This window comes from Nannospalax galili, unplaced genomic scaffold (genome assembly GCF_000622305.1).
Source record: "Nannospalax galili isolate Female #2095 unplaced genomic scaffold, S.galili_v1.0 scaffold212, whole genome shotgun sequence".
Lineage (NCBI taxonomy): Eukaryota > Metazoa > Chordata > Mammalia > Rodentia > Spalacidae > Nannospalax > Nannospalax galili.
This window is the reverse complement of record NW_008333884.1, coordinates 2390521-2409162: the sequence shown is the minus strand read 5'-3', so window position 1 is coordinate 2409162 and position 18642 is coordinate 2390521. Positions and strand designations below refer to the sequence as shown.

At 43.0% G+C, this 18642-nt stretch overlaps 1 protein-coding gene across 3 annotated transcripts in view; it reads right to left on the bottom strand.

The window, feature by feature from the left end:
- Vps53 (VPS53 subunit of GARP complex) overlaps positions 1-18642 on the bottom strand; it is a 182014-nt gene that overhangs the window by 69131 nt on the left and 94241 nt on the right. For all 3 annotated transcript variants that reach the window (XM_008828753.3, XM_017797063.2, XM_029561438.1), the window contains one exon: positions 4387-4488. In XM_008828753.3, coding sequence (XP_008826975.1) covers positions 4387-4488 — 102 coding nt within the window. The remainder of the gene's footprint in view (positions 1-4386; positions 4489-18642) is intronic.

Here is an 18642-nt window from a genome sequence, read left to right as displayed (position 1 = left end):
AGAGACACATCTTAGCTCTGGAAATTGTTATTGAATATGTCAATATGTCAATGTTATTGTAATGAAATGCTTCTAATTATGTGGTTATTAAATAAATAATTTAAAAATAAATAAATAAATCAAAAGAAAAAAAATAGGGGCTGAAGAGATGGCAGAGTGGTTAAGAGCACTGGCTGCTCTCGCAGAGGACCCAGGTTTGGTTCCCAGCACCCATGTCGTGGCAAACAACCATCTGTAACTCCAGTTCCAGGGGATCCAACACTCTCTTCTGGCCTCCAAAGGCACTTACTGGAAAGCTACCCCCTCAATGACAGACAGAAATAATAGCTGCCTTTCTCTTAGCTTGTGGTTATTTATAAAACACTACACTGTTTTACAGTACCTGTAAAAACTGATAATATTCATTAAAAAAATCAAATGTCAGGCTGGAGAGATGGCTCAGCCATTAAGAGCATTGGCTGCTCTTGCAGAAGACCCAGGTTCGAATCCCAGTACCTACAGGGCACCTAACAACTGTCTGTAACAACAGTTCCAGGGAATCCGACTCTCTCTTCTGTCTTCCATAGGTACTGCATGACATGGGTGCACTTACATGGAGGCATAACACTCATACACATGGAAGAAAAATAAATAAATAAATAAAATTTGTTTTAAACTTAAAAAAAATTTTATTTATTATTTTTATTTTATGTGTATGTGTGTATTGTCTGCAAGTAGGTAAGTGCACCTGTGTCGTGCAATGCCCTCAGAGGACAGAAGAGGTTGTTGGATCCCTTTGGACTGGCGTTATGGACAGTTGTTAGCTGCCATGTGGGTGCTGGGATTTGAATCCGGGTCTTTCGTAAGAACAACCAGTGTTCTGGAGGCATGTATCATCACACCCGGTTTTATGTTGTACTGGAGATTAAACCCAGAGGTCTCCGCATGCTAAGCAAGCACTCCACCAAGTGAGCTATATTCTCAGCCTTTATTTGCTATTTATACCTATGAGTCTGTAATTATTTCAAAATTGAGCCACCTGCTTCAGCCTCCTGAGTAGGAGGGGCCACAGATGTATGCTGCTTTGCCTGGCAAAATATAGTTTTATAACAAGTGCTTCCAAATGCTGGATTCTGCATGTGAGGTTTTTTTTTTTTTTAGAGCTGAGGACCGAACCCAGGGCCTTGCGCTTGTTAGGCAAGCGCTCTACCACTGAACTAAATCCCCAACCCTGCATGTGAGTTTTTTAGGAATTTATTTATTGTTTCCTTTTTATGTATGCACAAAGCAGTATTATAGAGTTTAAAAACATATGGTTGAATAAGTCTATAAGGCTCATTTGGTAAATATAAATAACAGACTCTATATGGTGAGACATAATGGCTCTATGACACTCTAACAAAGTCATCTAGACAGATCTTCACAGGTCCTGTGCATGACCAGGTCCCTAGAACACTCAGAAAACTGTGTTACCAGATAGGGCTGTCCAAACCCCACCTCCAGGTGTCTTCTCTGCTTCTGCCTTGGGGATAAGTTTGTTTTTCTTACTATTTCTCCACAGGGCCTCCCCTACCCACAGCTGCTCTATGAATGTGCTCATGTTAGGCTGGTAGGTGCCAGAATTTCAGCTCACACTGGTGTCTCCCACTGCACCAGGCAGCTCCCCCAAGGGCTGATCCTCGGCTTAAAGAACACACTAAGTCATTTAGCAGTAGCACTCCGCTGGACTGCTGAGTGTGTGAATTCTATCCAAAAGCTGCAGATGTTTAAGCTATTTCCTCCTGGAGTTTAATAGAATAATAAAAGGTTACTGTTGTCACAGTAAGGAGGTCTGCAGCTGGTCCCATTTCCTTTTATTAGTATCCAATATAAACAGATTAAATCTAACTGTTCAGATCACCAGAAGGGTACATTTTTAAAACAGAAATTCCTGATTTCTTCTCTCTCCTCCTGTGCCTTCAGTCCCCTTTCAGATGTCATTTTCTATCACTGGAAATATCTTGGCAACTGAGTGCTCAGGTATTCTCATGAAGTGAACACTGCTTTTCAAAAGCCAGGCATAAACTGCAGCAGTAAGCAAGGACTGACCCTGACCTTGAGGACCAACTGTCCGCTGACTGCAGCAAGGTAATGGCTTGAGTAACCCAGGACAAAAGGTCCCACACCATCTCTGGCTGATTTCCTGCTAACCCTGTGAGTCTCTTTCCAACACCCCTCAAGAACTCCTGTTTTTCCATGGTACTCAACTCCAGCAGTCAACTAGAGAAGAGGGAGAGTCTAGGGCTCCATCTAGGCAGACAAGTGCTGATGAGGCAGTGGGAGGTGGGGGATGACATATTGGGATCATTTATGTGTTTTATTACTAAAGAAGAACAGCTCATGAATTAAGGGTAGATCATCTAGATTGGGGATTTTTTTATTAGTTTTTATTTGTTTAAAATAAATGTAAAACCTCAGGTTTAAAATAAACTTTACCTAGAATCCACATACGAAGCAACTCAGAATGGAACTGCTCTAACTGAAGGAACCTTGGTCCCTGTCTCCTCTATTCACCACAGTGCCATTGGGTGGGCCAGCAAAGACTACAGCTTGAAAATAGCTAGCCTTCTCTAAAGATATAGAATGCAGGAAGGTCAAGAGACTACAAAAAACTTATCTGAGGTCACAGAGCCTGTGAGTAGCAGATGGAAGACCAACATTTTCTCCGCCATAGGACTCTACTTGACCCCACCTATCTTAATATCTTGTTCTCTTGGTCTTAGAACAAATAGGTCTTAGGTCTTACAATAATCACTTCAAGCTTTCATGATGAGAAAAAAGTTCCAAGACTCCACCCCCCATCATATTTTACCTGGCAAAACTGCCTAGATAAGGTCATAATTTAATATAATGACACTCAGAGGTGACCAAATACAGGGATCACATCAGGGTAGCAGGAGAAGCATCTGAGTGCTCAAACTGTACGATTCTGATCATGACAGCTGCTAGCATGGGAGAGAGCTGAGGGCACAGCATGATTGCTCGAGGAATTCTTCTAAGGTACAGGTGGCCCAGTGACACGGAATTTGCTAAAAGAATGAGGCCCCTCCATTGGGAGTGCTTGCTCCCAAATTGAGAACTGCATTAGAGTTAGAAGTATTTCCCTTTCTGTGCTGGCCAATGATATGAGGGATTTAAATCAGCTACATCCAGTCCTGCATCTCTGGGATACAGACACAAAAGAGCTCCAGTTTTGTTCATTTACTTTTACCTATAAATTTTGCCACTATGGTCTCCACTTTCTAATAAAACAGGAAGGTTTAAAAAAAAAAAAAAAAAAAAGGAAGACAGAAACCTTAGGAGGGAATTCTAGCTTCTGATTTCTAGACTCAGCCTCTTCACTTCCAAACTAATAACCCCAGGCAATTTATTTAGCCTCTTGGAGCTGTAGTTGGATCACCTATAAAGCCAGAGGCAGGCGCTGTGAAGGCGAAATGAAAGAAAGCATGTAAAGGATTTCTAAATTACAAAGTGCTCTAAAAATGTGAGGTATCCATGTTATTACAATTATTTAATCAATGGAGCAGACACATTTAACTCTTCCTAGGAATTGTGCTGTCTGGGCTCTGGTCAAGATTGCACCTAACCTTGCCATGCTTGGAATGCAGCGCTAGCTGTGTACTGTGTGGCTGTGGGTTTCCCCAAGCTGGTCTCCCAGTCACCTCCCTTTTCCTGGTGTCTGGAGAGAAACAATACCATCAAATGATCCTCTAGCAGCCAAGTGTAGAAAATTAAAAAGGAGCACTAATCCAGAAAGGAAACGGGCTGATTTACTGCTCTAACATCGCCTGTCATAAAATGGCAATGAAACAAAAATACCATTCTGTAGGATGAAGGGAGAGGAAATTTAGAGTTGGGCAGAAAAATCTAAAGGAAATGAAAGTGTTAGTGTGCTCTGAAAAGTAACTCCCCAAAGATGCCATTGGTCACCTTGATATTTCCAAGGCCTCCCCAATGGCTTCCAGACCTAATGCTATCAGCTTCCTTTGTGTGGAAGCCTCTCCTAGCCCACGGTGCTGCTAACTTCACAGCATCTCACATCATCACAGCACCAGATGAGAGAAGAACGGAAGGCTGCCTGACAGACCTAGGAACTGACTGTGGCAGAACAGTACTGAGCAGCACTGTGTACAGGCTGAGAGGAACGTGTGTGGTGCTAAATGCTGAGGGGAGGCTTTTCTATAACAGAACAGAGGCAGGAAGGGCTACTCTTTGCCTTCTGAATGCACTCACCAAGGCCTTGTATAAAGCCCACCGTTGCTGTGACCTCTGAATGTAGTCAACAGCCAAAGAATGGACTGAAGTGAGCCAGTCCATTTTCAGAAGGAACAGCAGCCAGGTTACACAAGGCAACACAAGCAGACTTACTTGATCTAACTCTCCTTTTTCCAGCACCAACTCCTCCATCTCTGGCACTGTCTCGTCTTCCAGGAAGGGATTGGTAGATGGTGGTGGGGACTCCAACTTTTTCTATTAAGAAATCATAAGAAAGGTTATCTTCTGAGCATATTTGAGGACCTTACCAGTGATCTGCTTAAGTCTTCCCAACTGCTGGATCATGAAATCTTACCTCATAACAATAACAGAGGCAACATGGCCCACATTCTCACCCTCATGTCTTGATATTCCCTTTTCACCTTCTAGCAACTTTATAGTCTACCCTACTCCAATTCTAATCTGGCTAAAACTCATCTTTCACACCTCGACAGAGAGGTCCCTTCTTCTAGGAAACTTTCCTCATCTGTTAAGTTTGGGTTAAATGTCCCTACCATGTGCTCCCATGCTGCATGGCATAGCCACCAGTGGGCATTTATAAAATATTGCAACTGAAGCTGGACATGGCTGCCTGCACCTATAACCTTAACATTATAGGATGAAGACAGGACTTGATGGCTAACCTAGCTGAGAAACAGTGAGCTTCCAGCTCTGTGAGAAACCTTATCTGAAAAGAATAAGGCCTGGAGAGAAAGAGGAAGACAGTTGAGGTCCTCCTCTGGCCTTTGCATGCATGTGCATGCACACTGCATACTCACACGTATGTACCCCCCCCACACACACAAAGAAAAAAAAAACAATGCAACTACCCATTTGCCCTCTCTCCACCAGACATCCTGATGGCAAGGAGCATGCATGTTGATCTCCATTATGTCTTTGGTGCCTGTCATGTAATAGGTATTCAATAAATATGAATGAATCCTAAAGCCTTATGGGTTTGAATACAAAGTTAATCTCATGTGTTCTAGATTACCGCCAGAAGTCCCTTTCCAAGTCAGGTCCCATTATAATGACCGCAACAGAAACCTCCTTGAGAAAAACTATTTCTCAGCTCCAGAATGAGATCACTATTTCAAAATATATCACTGGGGGTGGAGCACAGGCTAGTGGGAAAGCTGGGGGCAGGAGATGTAGGTTTTTAGCTCCAACTTTGCTGCAATAGCCAAACCATCTAGCTTCTCTGAGCCACAGGAGCTTCATATGCTGAGTGAGGCCGTAGTCACAGGACCACTTTAAGGATCAAATGTACTAAGCTGTGTGAAACCCAAGAAGAAGCACATGATACATACAGGGGCTCGCTGATGATGCTAATTCCAGGGCAAGTACACAATGCACACATCTCTTGGGAATGTTCTGCAGTTTTGACCTATAAATGTCATTTGTGCTTGGGTGTTGGGAACTTCAGCAAAAAGGAAGCCAAAAGGCAACAGGACAAAACAGTTTAGTTGGTGCTGGGAGTGAGGCGATGTGGTGAAGAATGGCTTCTTGAAGACAAGAAACTAAGTGGAAAGGGAATTTCCAAATGTGCTTGTGACATTTTAGCATATACCAGTGGAGCAAGCTGATGTAATCCATAAGCCAAGAGAGCAACAGCAGATAGACTACACTGTGAATGGCTGCCAAGTGCCAGGGCATCATCTGAAGGTATTAAAAAAAAAAAACTCAAAAGCAAACATAAACACAAACACAAAGCAAAATAAACCCCTAGGTGTCTGCTGTGAGCTTTTAAGATAATTTTTAAAAATATTTATTATATTTTTTTTGTGCATGAGTGTATTACCTGCATGTATGTAAGTGCACCTGTGTTATGCAATACCCTTAGAGGTGTGAAGAGGGTATCAGATTCCCCTGGAACTAGAGTTACAGAGAGTTGTTAGCTGCCATGTAGGTGCTAGGAAATGAACCTAGGTCCTCTGCAAGAACAGCAAGCGTTCTTAACCACTGAGCCATCTCACCAGTTCCAAGCTTTAAGATGATTTTGGTTATATTCATTTAAATACTGAATTCTTGTCCAAAACTCAGATACTATTTTGTAGACAGACAATGACTTCTGCCCATGAAGAAAGCCTTGTGATGACTGTGTTAGCTCATGGTAATCATCAGTAAGACAATGATTTCTGCAGTACCTGGTGAGAAATGGTACAGCCCAACAATCAAGCAAGCATTTCACATTTGTACCCTCTCAATTATAGATTCTTTACCTGATATAGGGGGGTATTCTTATAAATTTAGGTATTTTTAGAAACCTATGTTCCTAAGCATTAGATGTCCTTTTAAGAATTGCTGGTACTTGACCAGATATCATGACATATGCCTATAATCACAACACTCTGGAGGCTGAGGTAACAGGATCCCAAGTTTAAGACAAGTCTAGGATATATACTGTGTTATTTATTTATTTATTTTTTATTGTTTATGAGTGTTTTGAATGCATGTATGTAAGTGCACCCATGTTGTACAATGCCCACAGAGGTCACAAAAGGATGTCAGATCCCCTGGAACTAGAGTTTCAGAGAATTGTTGGTGGCCATGTGGGTGCTGGGAACCAAACCTGGGTCCTCTGGAAGGGCAGCCAGTGCTCTTTAAAAAAAAAAATTATTTATTATTTTTATTATGTGTATGAGTGTATTACCTGCATGTACGTAAGTGCAACCATGTTGTGCAATGCCCATGGAGATCAGAAGAGAGTGTTGAATTCCCCTAGAACTGGAGTTATGAATAGTTGTTAGCCACCATGTGGGTGCTGGGAACCAAATCCAGGTTCTCTGCAAGAGCAGCTAGCTTAAGAGATGGCTCTTAACCACGGAGCCATCTCTCTAGCCCCCAGCAGCCAGTGCTCTTAACTGCTGAGCCATCCAGACCCAAGCTCAGGAGTTTGAAGTAATATACCTAGGAATACAGCAAGACCTCATCTGAAACAAAACAAAAAACAAAATTCTAGCTGGGGATGCAGCTCAGTGGTAGAACACTTGCCTAGCTACCACTACACAGTGAGTTCAAGGCTAGCTTATGCAACCTGAGACCCTGTCTCAAAAATTAAAAACATGCAAACAAGCAAAAAGACCAGTCAACAGCCTTACTTACTAGTAGGCATGGGAATCACACTACTGAGCTCACTTGCTAAGATTGAGTCTTGGTAGATACAGAAAACATGTCAGTTACCCAAAATTAAAGCACTGCTCAAAACCATCCAGTGACAGAAAAAGGATCTGAATTTTGGAGGTAAATGTTCCTCATCTACTGCTAAGTCCACTAGGGTTGATAATAACATCTTTCAATTAATTATATGCGGCCAGGCTTCAGTTTGTTTGTTTGTTTGTTTTGTTTTGTTTTTTTTGTCTTTTTGAGACAGTCTCCTTGTAGCCCCAGCTGGCCTGAAACTCATTATGTAGACCAGGCTGGCCTCAAACTCAACAGAGACCCGCCTGGCTCTGCCTCCCAAGTGCTAGGATTAAAAAGAGACCTGCCTGGCTCTGCCTCCCAAGTGCTAGGATTAAAGGCGTGCACCACCATGCCTGGCAGGCTTCACTTTTAAAACATAATGTTATTTATTGGACAAATGAAAAAAAGACAGAAGTAATGACATGAGCGGAGAGCTGAAAGTGTTCCTGGACTTTACTCCCCATTGTGGAAAGTGTCAATGAATGGCTAAAAGTGGGAAAAAGACAACATCAAAGGCGGCCTGAATAACAGGGCAACATGAGGCAGTGCCACTGGGCCACAAGTTCCCTGAGGTTTCCATCTATGTCCACATACTGATGAAATCACAGAGGGAGCCCCCAACACTGAGAAGACCCTAGTGCATTTAGGGTACTTCCTTCCTTCCTTCATCCACTCAACAAACAGATGTGCTGGATAACCAGAAGGAAGTGATGAGTGAGAGACTTGCTCTGTCTCCATGGAGTTAGTTCAGTCTGCTGAGAAGCAGGCTTTAATCAACCACAGACACATGCTGTAAGGGCCTTGAAGGAAGACTAGACGTTATGAAAGCATGCAGTAGATGGTCACAGTCAAATTCTGGCAACAGAAGCCAGGACTGCCTTGTAGTTATCTATCTGGGCCTGGAGGTGTGGGCTGGAGAGCTTCCTAGGACCAGGAAGCAACACTTATTTGCGATGCATGACAATTAGGTGTCTGCCCTAGTCCAGGCTCCCTGCCTTGCATTAGAGATACAGAATGAATAAGACAAGGAAGAGGAGCACTATGAGGAGAAGGGACTTAGGAACTGGATGGGCTGAGGGTGAGGAAGCGCTTCTCACTCAAGATGACCAGGGAAGGCCTTGTCCAGGAGGTGAGAGTTGAGCAGAGATGTAAATAAGGACCTAATCAAACAAAATCTGGATGAATTTTCTCAGCAGAGAGACCTGGTGCAGAGGCCAGACAGAACTTAGTAAGTCTACAGGAAGGAAGGGCAGGGCATAAGAAGAGCTCAATCAAGGTGCCTTTTGTAGACTCATAATAAGATTTCATCTCCTCTTAAGAGAACTGGCACTGTTGGGGGTTGGGGGAGAGGTGGGAAATATTTAAACAAGGAAGTGACAGGATCTAACTTTTTTTTTTAAATCTGGGTCCCACTATGTTGCCTGGGCTGGCCTTGAACTCCTAGGCTCAAGAGATCCTCCTGCCTCAGTCTCTCAAGAAGCTGGGACTATAGATGTGTATGTAATGTGAATTTTTAAGGTATTAGGCCAGCAAGATGGCTCAGTGGGTAAAGGTCAACAAGCCTGAAGACCTAAATTCCACCCCTGGGGATTTACATGGTAGGAGAGAACTAACTTCTGCAGGTTGTCTTCAGAGCTCAACATGCATATGACATGAATGCCTACACACACACACACACACACACACACACACACACACACACACATGCACGCACACACGCACACATGCACTCATGTACATATGTGTACATGCATAAAAAAATGCAATTTAAAAACTTTTAAAAATTTTCAGTGCTGTGGGGAGAACGGACTATAACAGAAGCACGAAGACCAGTGTGTGGGGCTGCTGCAGTGCCGCAGGCAAGGGCTGATGAGGACTGAACTAAGTGGGACATGTGACAGCAAAGTGGTCAGAATCAGGATGAATTTAGGAGAGGGAGCCAAGAGGACTTACTGAACTGACGGGAAGGGAGGGAAGGGGTTGAAGATCATTTACTTTGGCCAGAAACACCATGAGGCTGGTGTGGACACTCACTCAGATGGTGACCCTGTGCAGTGGTGACAGTACAGGCTCTGGATCTGACATATCTGGTTCAAGTCCAGGCTCTACCAATTGGTGCTGCCTAGCTTCTTGAGCCTTAGATCTCTATTAAGCAGAAGGAAAGCAGACTAACACATGGTCTGGCACAGAGGCAAAGCTCACAGGGACAGGCTAATGAGTAGGGCTTTCATTAGTATTCAACAGGGATGACAACTCAAGTAAGGCAGATGTGCTGTGCTCTTCCTTTTTTCTTGAGACAGAGTCTCACTAAGCAGCCAGGCTGGTTAATGAAGGAACATATAGAAAAAAAAGAAGTGAGGGCTCAGGATTGAAAATCTTGCAAATTTCTTTTAGGCACTGCACATTCTGTCCCACTGTCTTGTCTCTGGGATCTCTCCAGGAAATGAAAGCAAGAGGTCGGCAGTTCATAGTGTGAAGGCACACTGACTGTTCTCCCCTTTCCTAACCCTCAGCACACACACACCACCCTGCTGGCAAATGCTATCCTACTAAGTTTGAGGTGTGGGTACAGAAAGGCACGCCGCTACTCAGATTAACCTGCTGTGGTGAAAACAAGTGTTTGCAGACAGCAGCCTCAAACACAGCGTAGCCCTCCGGGAAAGAGCCCTGCTACCAGAGCCGCCCCAGCCACACTGCTTCCTACTCCTCAGCTGCTAGGCACCAGAGAGAATTACTAGTTTGGGTTTAGATTTTAAATAACCAGAATGACATATTCTGTGAACTTCAGTGCTGCTAAATGAAACAAAATATTTGCTGAGAAGGGAATGAATTTCCAAATCTTGCAAAATTCATTCTTTTGGCAATGATGACAGTGGATCAAGTCCACACAGGAAGATAAAAATTTTTCATATAGCAAGCTAATTCCCCCTGATTAGTTCACCCGAGATTCTCCGCACCTCCAAAATAGAAGGGCCACATGTGGGCCAGCCAAGCTGTCTCGTTTACTCATAGGAAGAGTCTGGCTTTAGTCAGGTGCATTTTTGTATATGGGCTTGTATATACAAGTCCCTTTTTGAGGCCCTGGCTGGACATGTCATGTTATCAAAGAAGGAATGCTGAAACTTAAGACCACTTTCTTTTCTTTCCCTGAAGGAGAAAGTTCCACATTTTCTGCATTTCTCATTCCACAAATGCTTTACTCCAGCCCAATTTCTAAAGTGAAGGCTTGTGCACTTTAGTTGACAGTCAGCATCATAATCCTGAGGTTGTGCACACCTGGTGTTTACCATCACTGTGGCCACTCTTGCTACCATATGTTCATATCTCCTCCCAAACCATAAACATCTGCCTGATCCAATGTCATGTCTTTTTCTGAGCTTCTGTACAGAGGGTACTTGAAAAACATTTGTGAATGGTCAGACAAGAAAATTCTCTTTAGTACAAGGACCACATTTTATATTTTCTGTACAGAAAACCAAAGCCTGTGTGTGCTGTGTGTATATGTGCTGATAATAGAGTCTCAATCAAGCAGTTGAAGAGTAGATAGCTATGGGAAAAGGGATTTGGAGCAGCTAAGGAGAAAGAGAACTTATTTTTAAGTAACAGTGCAATCTTTTTTTGTTTTGAGACACAGTTCCCACGTACCCCCAGCTGGCCTGGAACTCACTGTGTAGACCAGGCTGGTCTCAGTCTCACAGAGATTTGCCTGCCTCTGCCTCCTGAGTGTTAGGTTTAAAGGCGTACACCACCATGCCTGTTATTTTTAAAATATTTATTCTGTATCACCTTTAAAATGGTAAATGGCCAGATATGATGGTACATACTGCAATCCCGGTACTTGGGAGGCAGAGACAGGCAGATCTCAATGAATTTAAGGCCATCCAGGTCTACATAGCCAGTTCTAGGCCAGCTAGGGTTACACATGAAACCTGGTCTCACAAAACCAAAACAAACAAATAAAAAACTAAGGAAAAACCAAGCAGGCATTACTCTGTGTGTGTGTGTGTGTGTGTGTGTGTGTGTGTGTTTGTACAGGCCATTTATCTGAAGAGAAAAATGAATTATAACCCAGTGCATATAGTATTTTCTAAGACTTGCAGATTACATTGTAATTCATACAAAATAAAATTCACCAAATAAAGATGAATTGCAATTTGGTGGATTTTAGTATATTAACAACATTGTATAATCATCAGCACTAATTCCAAAACAGTTTTCACCCCCTAGAGAAACCCAATATTCATTAACTGTGAGGCCCCCAATCCTCTCCTACCTAGTCTTTGCTTTCTCTATGGATGTGCCCAATCTCGACACATCATATAAATGGATTCATCTCAATATGGACCTTATGTCTACTTTCTTTTACTTAGCATAGGGAGACAAGGTTCATCCATGTTGCAATTTTTTTTTTTTTTTTTTTTTTTTGCGATAGAGTCTCACTCTACAGCCTATGCTAGTCTGAAGCTCACAATGTAGACTAGGCTGGCCTAGAACTTGTGATGATCCTCCTGCTTCTGCCTTCTGAGTGCTAAGATTACAGATGTGTGCCACCATGCCCAGATTCTCTTCTAGCTCTTAATAAATTACCACTGATCTCAAGGTCAGTGCTGGGAGAGAACAAGCTGTTGAACTGCATGAGCCAGTAAGAATTCAGAAAGCTAAAAAAAAAGAAAGAAAAGCAAGCAAGCAAGCAAGAAAGAAAAACAGAAAGCTGTTTAACCAGGTGAGGTGTTAACACCTGTAACCACAGCACTCAGGAGGCTGAGGCAGGACAGCAAGTTGGAGGCTAGTCTGTATCAAATAGTGAGTTCAAGGCAAGCCTGAGCTATATAAGGAGGGAGGGAGGGAGGAAGTTAGTTTGTTTTAACAAAGATGATTTGAAACTTGGAAATGTTCATACATATAAAATGGCCCTATAATTCCACTAGTGTCATAAGAAAATAATCTTTCATGTGGCCTTTATAAAAGTAAATAAATTACTTAAGACCCACCAGAAAAAGAATGGTTAGGGAAATTATAGAATAGTTATAAATTGAAACCTTACATGGTGACTGAAAAAGGAATTCAGATACCATAGGTGGACAAAAAATAGTATATAAAATTCTTATATATGTAGAAATGAACTAAAAATAGATCAAAGATCTAAATGAAAGACCTATAACTATACAACTCTTTAGGAGAAAACCTACGTAAACCTTTCTGACTTTAGATTGGACAACAGTTTCTCAAATGTGACCCTATGAAACAGGCCACAACAACAAAAATGAGATAAATTAGAGTTCATCAAAATTCAAAAATGGGGGCTGGACGGTTCAGCTCTTGCAAAGGACCCAGTTTCAGTTCCCAGCACTCACATGGTGGCAAATAACCTTCTGGTATTTCAGTTCCAGGGAATCTGACATCCTCTTCTGGCTCCTCAGGCACTGACACACAGGTAGGTGCACTTACATATATGCAGGTGAAACACTCATACACATAAAAATACAAATAAATAATTTGTAAAATTGCCGGGCGTGGTAGCACATGCCTTTAATCCCAGCACTTGGGAGGCAGAGGCAGGCAGATCTTTGTGAGTTCAAGGACAGCCTGGTCTACATAGTGAGTTCCAGGACAGCTGGGGCTACAAAGAGACCCTGTCTCAAAAAAGACAGGAAAAAAAAAAAGAGGGCTGGAGAGGTTGGCTCAGCATTTAAGAGCACTGGGTGCTACTCCAGACAACCCCGGTTCAGTTCCCAGCAACCACATGCAGCAACAACCACCTGTAACCCCAGCTCCAGGGGAATCTGATGCTCTCTTCTGACCTCCACAGGCATTGCACTCATACAATTTAAAAATAAAATATTAAGCCGGGCATGGTAGCGCACGTCTGTAGTCCCAGCACTTGGGAGGCAGAGGCAGGCAGATCTCTGTGAGTTCAAGGCCAGCCCGGTCTACACAGTGAGTTCCAGGACAGCTGGGGCAACAGGAAGACCCTGTCTCAAAAAGACAAAAAAAAAAAATCAAAACTAAGGGGGGCTGGAGAGATGGCTCAGTGGTTAAGAGCACTGGCTGTTCTTGTGGAGGACCCAGGTTTGGTTCCTAGCATCCACATGGCAGCTAACAACTGTGACTCTAGTTCTAGGGAATCCGATGCCCTCTTCTGGCCTCTGTGGGGATTGCATGGCAAAACATTCATACACATAAAATACAAATAAATAAATCAAAAAAATTTTAAAGAGGGTGAAAAGAAAATCCACAGAACTGGAGAAAATATCTGCAAATTATATGTGACACACAATAGAATATATAAAGAACTACAACCCCAAACAAAAAGACAAGTTAGTTTAATAAGACCATAAAAAATGTTCAGTGTCATTTAGTCATTAGGAAAAAAGTAAAATAATAACCACAGTGAAATCCTACATTTCACCCATAAGGAGGGTTATAAATACATGATGGTAATAATTATTTTTTTTAAATCAAGGAAAGAAGTATTGGCAAGAATGTAGAGAAATTGGAACTTATCTACATTACTGGTGGGAATGTAAAATAGCATGGCTGAGGCAGGAAAACAGTTTGGCAGTTCTTCAAAAAGTTAAACTTAGGGTTACCATATTACCTAGCAATTCCATCCCTAGACATAGTCTCATACAACATGCTCAACATGTATAGCAGTATTCACAGCATATTAATTCATAGTAGCTAAAAAGTAGGCACAATCCAAATGTCCATCAGTTGGTAAAGAGACAGGTAATATACAGCAAAACTATGCAATGGAGTTCAGGCATATAGAGATTAAAAGACTGATGCATGGTATAACACAGGTGAGCCTTAAAAAGAATGTCCTAAGTGAAAAAGGCCAGCCACAGAAGTGTGACTCCATTTATGTGAGAAGTTCAGAATAGGCAAATCCATAAAGACAAAAGGAGATTCATATTTCCCAAAGTTGGGGGTAGGAGAGAGCTGAAAGTGATTGCTACATGAAATTTCTTTGGGGGTGACAGAAAAGCCCTGGAACTGGACAGGTGGAATAAGGGCACAACCTTGTGAGTATACTAAAGCAGGGCTGGAGAGATAATTGAGTGGTTAAGAGCACTGGCTGCTCTTGCAGAGGACCTGGATTCAATTCCCAGCACCCATGCCAGCAACTACCCATAACTCCAGTTCTGGGGGAATCCAACACCCTCTTCTGACCTAAGCAGGCATTGCACAACATGGGCGTACTTTACATGCATGCAGGCAATATACTCATACACATAAATAATAAAACTTTTTTATTTTTTTGGTCTTTTTTGAGACAGGGTCTCCCTGTAGCCCCAGCTGTCCTGGAATTCACTATGTGACCAGGCTGGCCTTGAACTCACTGAGATCCACCTGTCTCTGCCTTCCAAGCGCTGGGATTAAAGGCGTGCGCCTCCATGCCTGGCGAAAACATTTAAAAATAAATAAGCAGATAAAAATATTTTAAAAGCAAAATGTCAACCATAAAATGTATAAACCCTCCCACAAAATTGTCATCTCTAATGGAAAATGGATCACTTCTCTTTTGCTTCTCCACACTTGCCTACAATTTCCAAATTTTCTATCTTAATCAAGTATTACTTGCTCCTTAGAAGTAGGTAAACATTAACTCCCCTTAGGATGTTATTATATTCCCTTAGGGAAACCCCAGCTTTTTCCCTAGGTCAGGTATAAAGTTGCTAGAAGGCTGAGGTGTGGGGTGGGTTGCTCTGTGCAGGCTTCTATAACTAATGCTTTTACATACAAACTTCATGGTTGAAAACTGCAAGCCTGGTGTGATGGTGCACACCTGTGATTCCAGCACTTGGGAGACAGAAGCAGGAGGACAGCAAATTCTAGGCCAGCTTGGGTTACATGACTCTGTACTCAAAAGTCCAAAACAAGACAAAACTGAAAATTGCTCCTGTGGGCTTCTGTATTTATAATAAGATTTTTTTTAAGTTGGGTAAGTATACATTACATTAAAGTGATCCTTGTAAATCAAAAGACAGTTCTATTCAGAAAAGCAACAAATGTGCTGGCCATGAGGAAGAAGACTCTTAACAGCAGAAATAAGGAGTTAGTTCACTTTGAGATTCAGCGAGGCAGTTAACGCTGATCTACTCTGTTTTTAGCAAAGGGTTGGATAGAATTTGCTTACCTTCAATCTAATCATCAAGTCACTAAAAATGCATATGGACATAGTTAAGTCACATTCAGACATTTGCTTTTAATTTCAAGACATTTGAGCCTTAGACTCTCTTAAATTCCTCCTGTGGGGTCAGAAGTTGAGGCAAGAGGAAGATGCACTGATGCTCACTTCCTTCGAGAAGAGCTGCAGCAAATGACATGATAGAATTTGAGCTCCAGTAGACAGACAAAGCAAGTCCATCCTTAAAGCTCTTCCAGTTGAAAGTGCATTAGAGCCTTGTGGTGGCAAAAGCCTTTAATCCCAGCACTCAGAAGGCAGATGCAGGTGGATCTCTGTGAGTTCAAGGCCAGCCTGGTCTACATTTTGAGTTCCATGATAGGGTCACACCCAGTCAGCTGGGAGGAGCTTAGCTGTGACAGGTGAGCTAGCCACACTCTCGAGTTTATTGCCACTATTTCACTGTTAAAGTCACCAAGGGCTTAAAAGGCTCTGAATGGATTTTGGAGAGATGGCTCAGCAGTTAATAGCACTGGTTGCTCTTGCAGAGGACCCAGATTCAGTTCCCAGCACTCACGTGGCAGCTAACAACTATCCCTAACTCCAGTGCCTGGTGATTCAATGCCCTCTTCTGGCCTCCATGGGTATTGCATGCACGGATGCAGTTACATGCATGCAGGTAAAAACACTCATACACATAAAATAAAAATAAATAAAAATTTTAAAATAACTTTTTTACAAAATGGTTCTGCATGATACAAGGAAGCCAGTGACAGAAGTAATGTGGGTGTGGGTATGTGGGGGAGGTAATGGCAGAAGGAGAAAGGCAGGGTCTGGCCAACTTGGTTCTTTCATTTAAACTCTGCTCCCTGATCACTTCCCAAGGAAGCCACTTTCTATGAAATGTGACATGTATTAAAGAGTATCAAGATATACCTTGATTCATTTAGTCTGAGTCCCTAAAACAAAATGATGTTTGAAAAAAGATTTTTAAAAATGTCTACCCCTGGCCAGGCATGGTGGTGCACGCCTTTAATCCCAGCACTCAGAGGCAGAGGCAGGTGGATCTTTGTGAGTTCGAGGCCAGCCTGGTCTACATAGTGAGTTCCAGGACAGCTGGAGCTACAGGGATACCCTGTCTCAAAAAGACATTTAAAAAAAAAAAAAGTCTACCCTGGAGGCAAGGAGCATAACAGGAGGTAGAGGACCACAGAGCAGATCTTCAGGTCAGGTGCCTGAAGGTGCCTGGCAGCTAGCCTAGGGACCAGGGCCTCATCCAGTGCTATCTTCTGGGAGCATGGTCAGAAGCTATCAGTGATTTAACAGTGTCCATCCCCCCAGGATAGCAGAATGCAAGTAGAGAAGGGATGGCTCCAGGTGGTCCAGAGTGAGATGATGGCAGCTGTCAGGCTCAGTGTGAACATAACCTACGGTAAGCACCTTCACAGCACCCCAAAGCTGGGGGGCAGGGAGCTGGTCTACTTAGCTGAAGAGGCTACAGTGATGTTAGCTTTCTAAAAACTTGTATTGAAGAGAAAATCCTTGCTGCCTATGGGACATCCGCTGTCAAGACTTAAAATGCAGATTGGTTGGTTGAGGCATGATAAGTGGAACAGAGAGGAAAAGGCTGAATTTGGTTAAAAGTTGATCGAGTTGGAGAAGTATGTGGAGAAGATAGCAACGAGAAGGGTAAATAAAGAATGGCGTCCTGCAAAATTTTCCTGTTAAGGATTTATGATTTGAAACTCTCTTAAGAAACTAACAGGAGAGGGAAGCAACACTTGGATGTTTAGAAGGGAGAGATTAACCAGTTCTGCCAGAAAATTCCAAACTCACAAGACCAGAAAGGAAGGGACTAGGATAGTGTTCTTAGCTACCATGACCACTAGCATAGAGCACAGCAGCTACAGGTGACAAGGCTCCAGGCTAGGAACTGGCCCTGGCTAAAGAAGTCAAGGTGAAGATGGGCTCAATACCCTGAGAAACAAGCATCCTGAGCCCTGCTCCACAGAGGTTGTTGACAATCTGCCACCTGCCACTGTGACAGTGCTACATGTTCCCTTCAAAACAAAACAAAACAAAACAAAACAGCACTGTCTTTGCAAACAGAAGGGAAGCAGAGCTAGAATTGGTTTCTCAAGGTCTCTGCTTGGTTTCCCTGCTCAGCAGCCTCAACCTGTCTATAGGGACCCTCCCTGCCCACATTATTCTAGCACTTTCTTTTCTCATTAGGGCAGATTCACTGTACAAGTGATGGGTTTCATACTGACATTCTTGTTCAAGTATCCCTATATATTTTGACCATATCCACTTCCTACTACCTTTTCCTCTCTTGTACTTCCCCCAGCCCCATCTCCAGCACTTTTGACCACTGGAAGATTTCACAGACTGGTGAGAATTCCAGCGTGTCCTGTACAGACCCGGGTTTGCAGGCTTCCCTGGTCATCAGCTACAGCAGGGCCAACTCTTCTCCTATGATCCTACAGTTCCTCACCAAGAGTGCAGTCCTGCTGACAGGGGAGGGAGAATGGCTCCAAACAGGCATTTGGCTGAATAGTATTCTAGAACCCGGCACTGGGATCAGTTTCTTATTTACTTAGCTGGATTTCTGGTCCAAAGAGCTAATGCTTATGTTCTACCCAGCCTACCGAGGCTGGTGCTCAGTGCTAAAACCTCATTGTCTTCAAATAATGAGGCTAAAGCTAAGCTGCCAAAGTCTCTGCTAGGAAGCAGAGCTTGGGTAGGGCTTCGATGAGGAGTGCCAGCAGGAGGGTCAGGCAGGTGCTGCCAGGCACACGCTTCTCAGGAGAGACGCATACTTCTGTTTTTGACAACTGAATCTAGGACCTCACGCATGTGAGGCAAGTACTCTACTACTGAGCTTCAGCACCAGCCCTAGAAATATATACTTCCTTCATTGGCTTCTACTAACTATTCCCTTTTCTGATTTCCATTTTCTTTTTTTGAGACAGGGCCTCCCTGTAGCCCCAGCTGTCCTGGAACTCGCTATGTAGACCAGGCTGGCCTCGAACTCACAGAGATCTGCCTGCCTCTGCCTC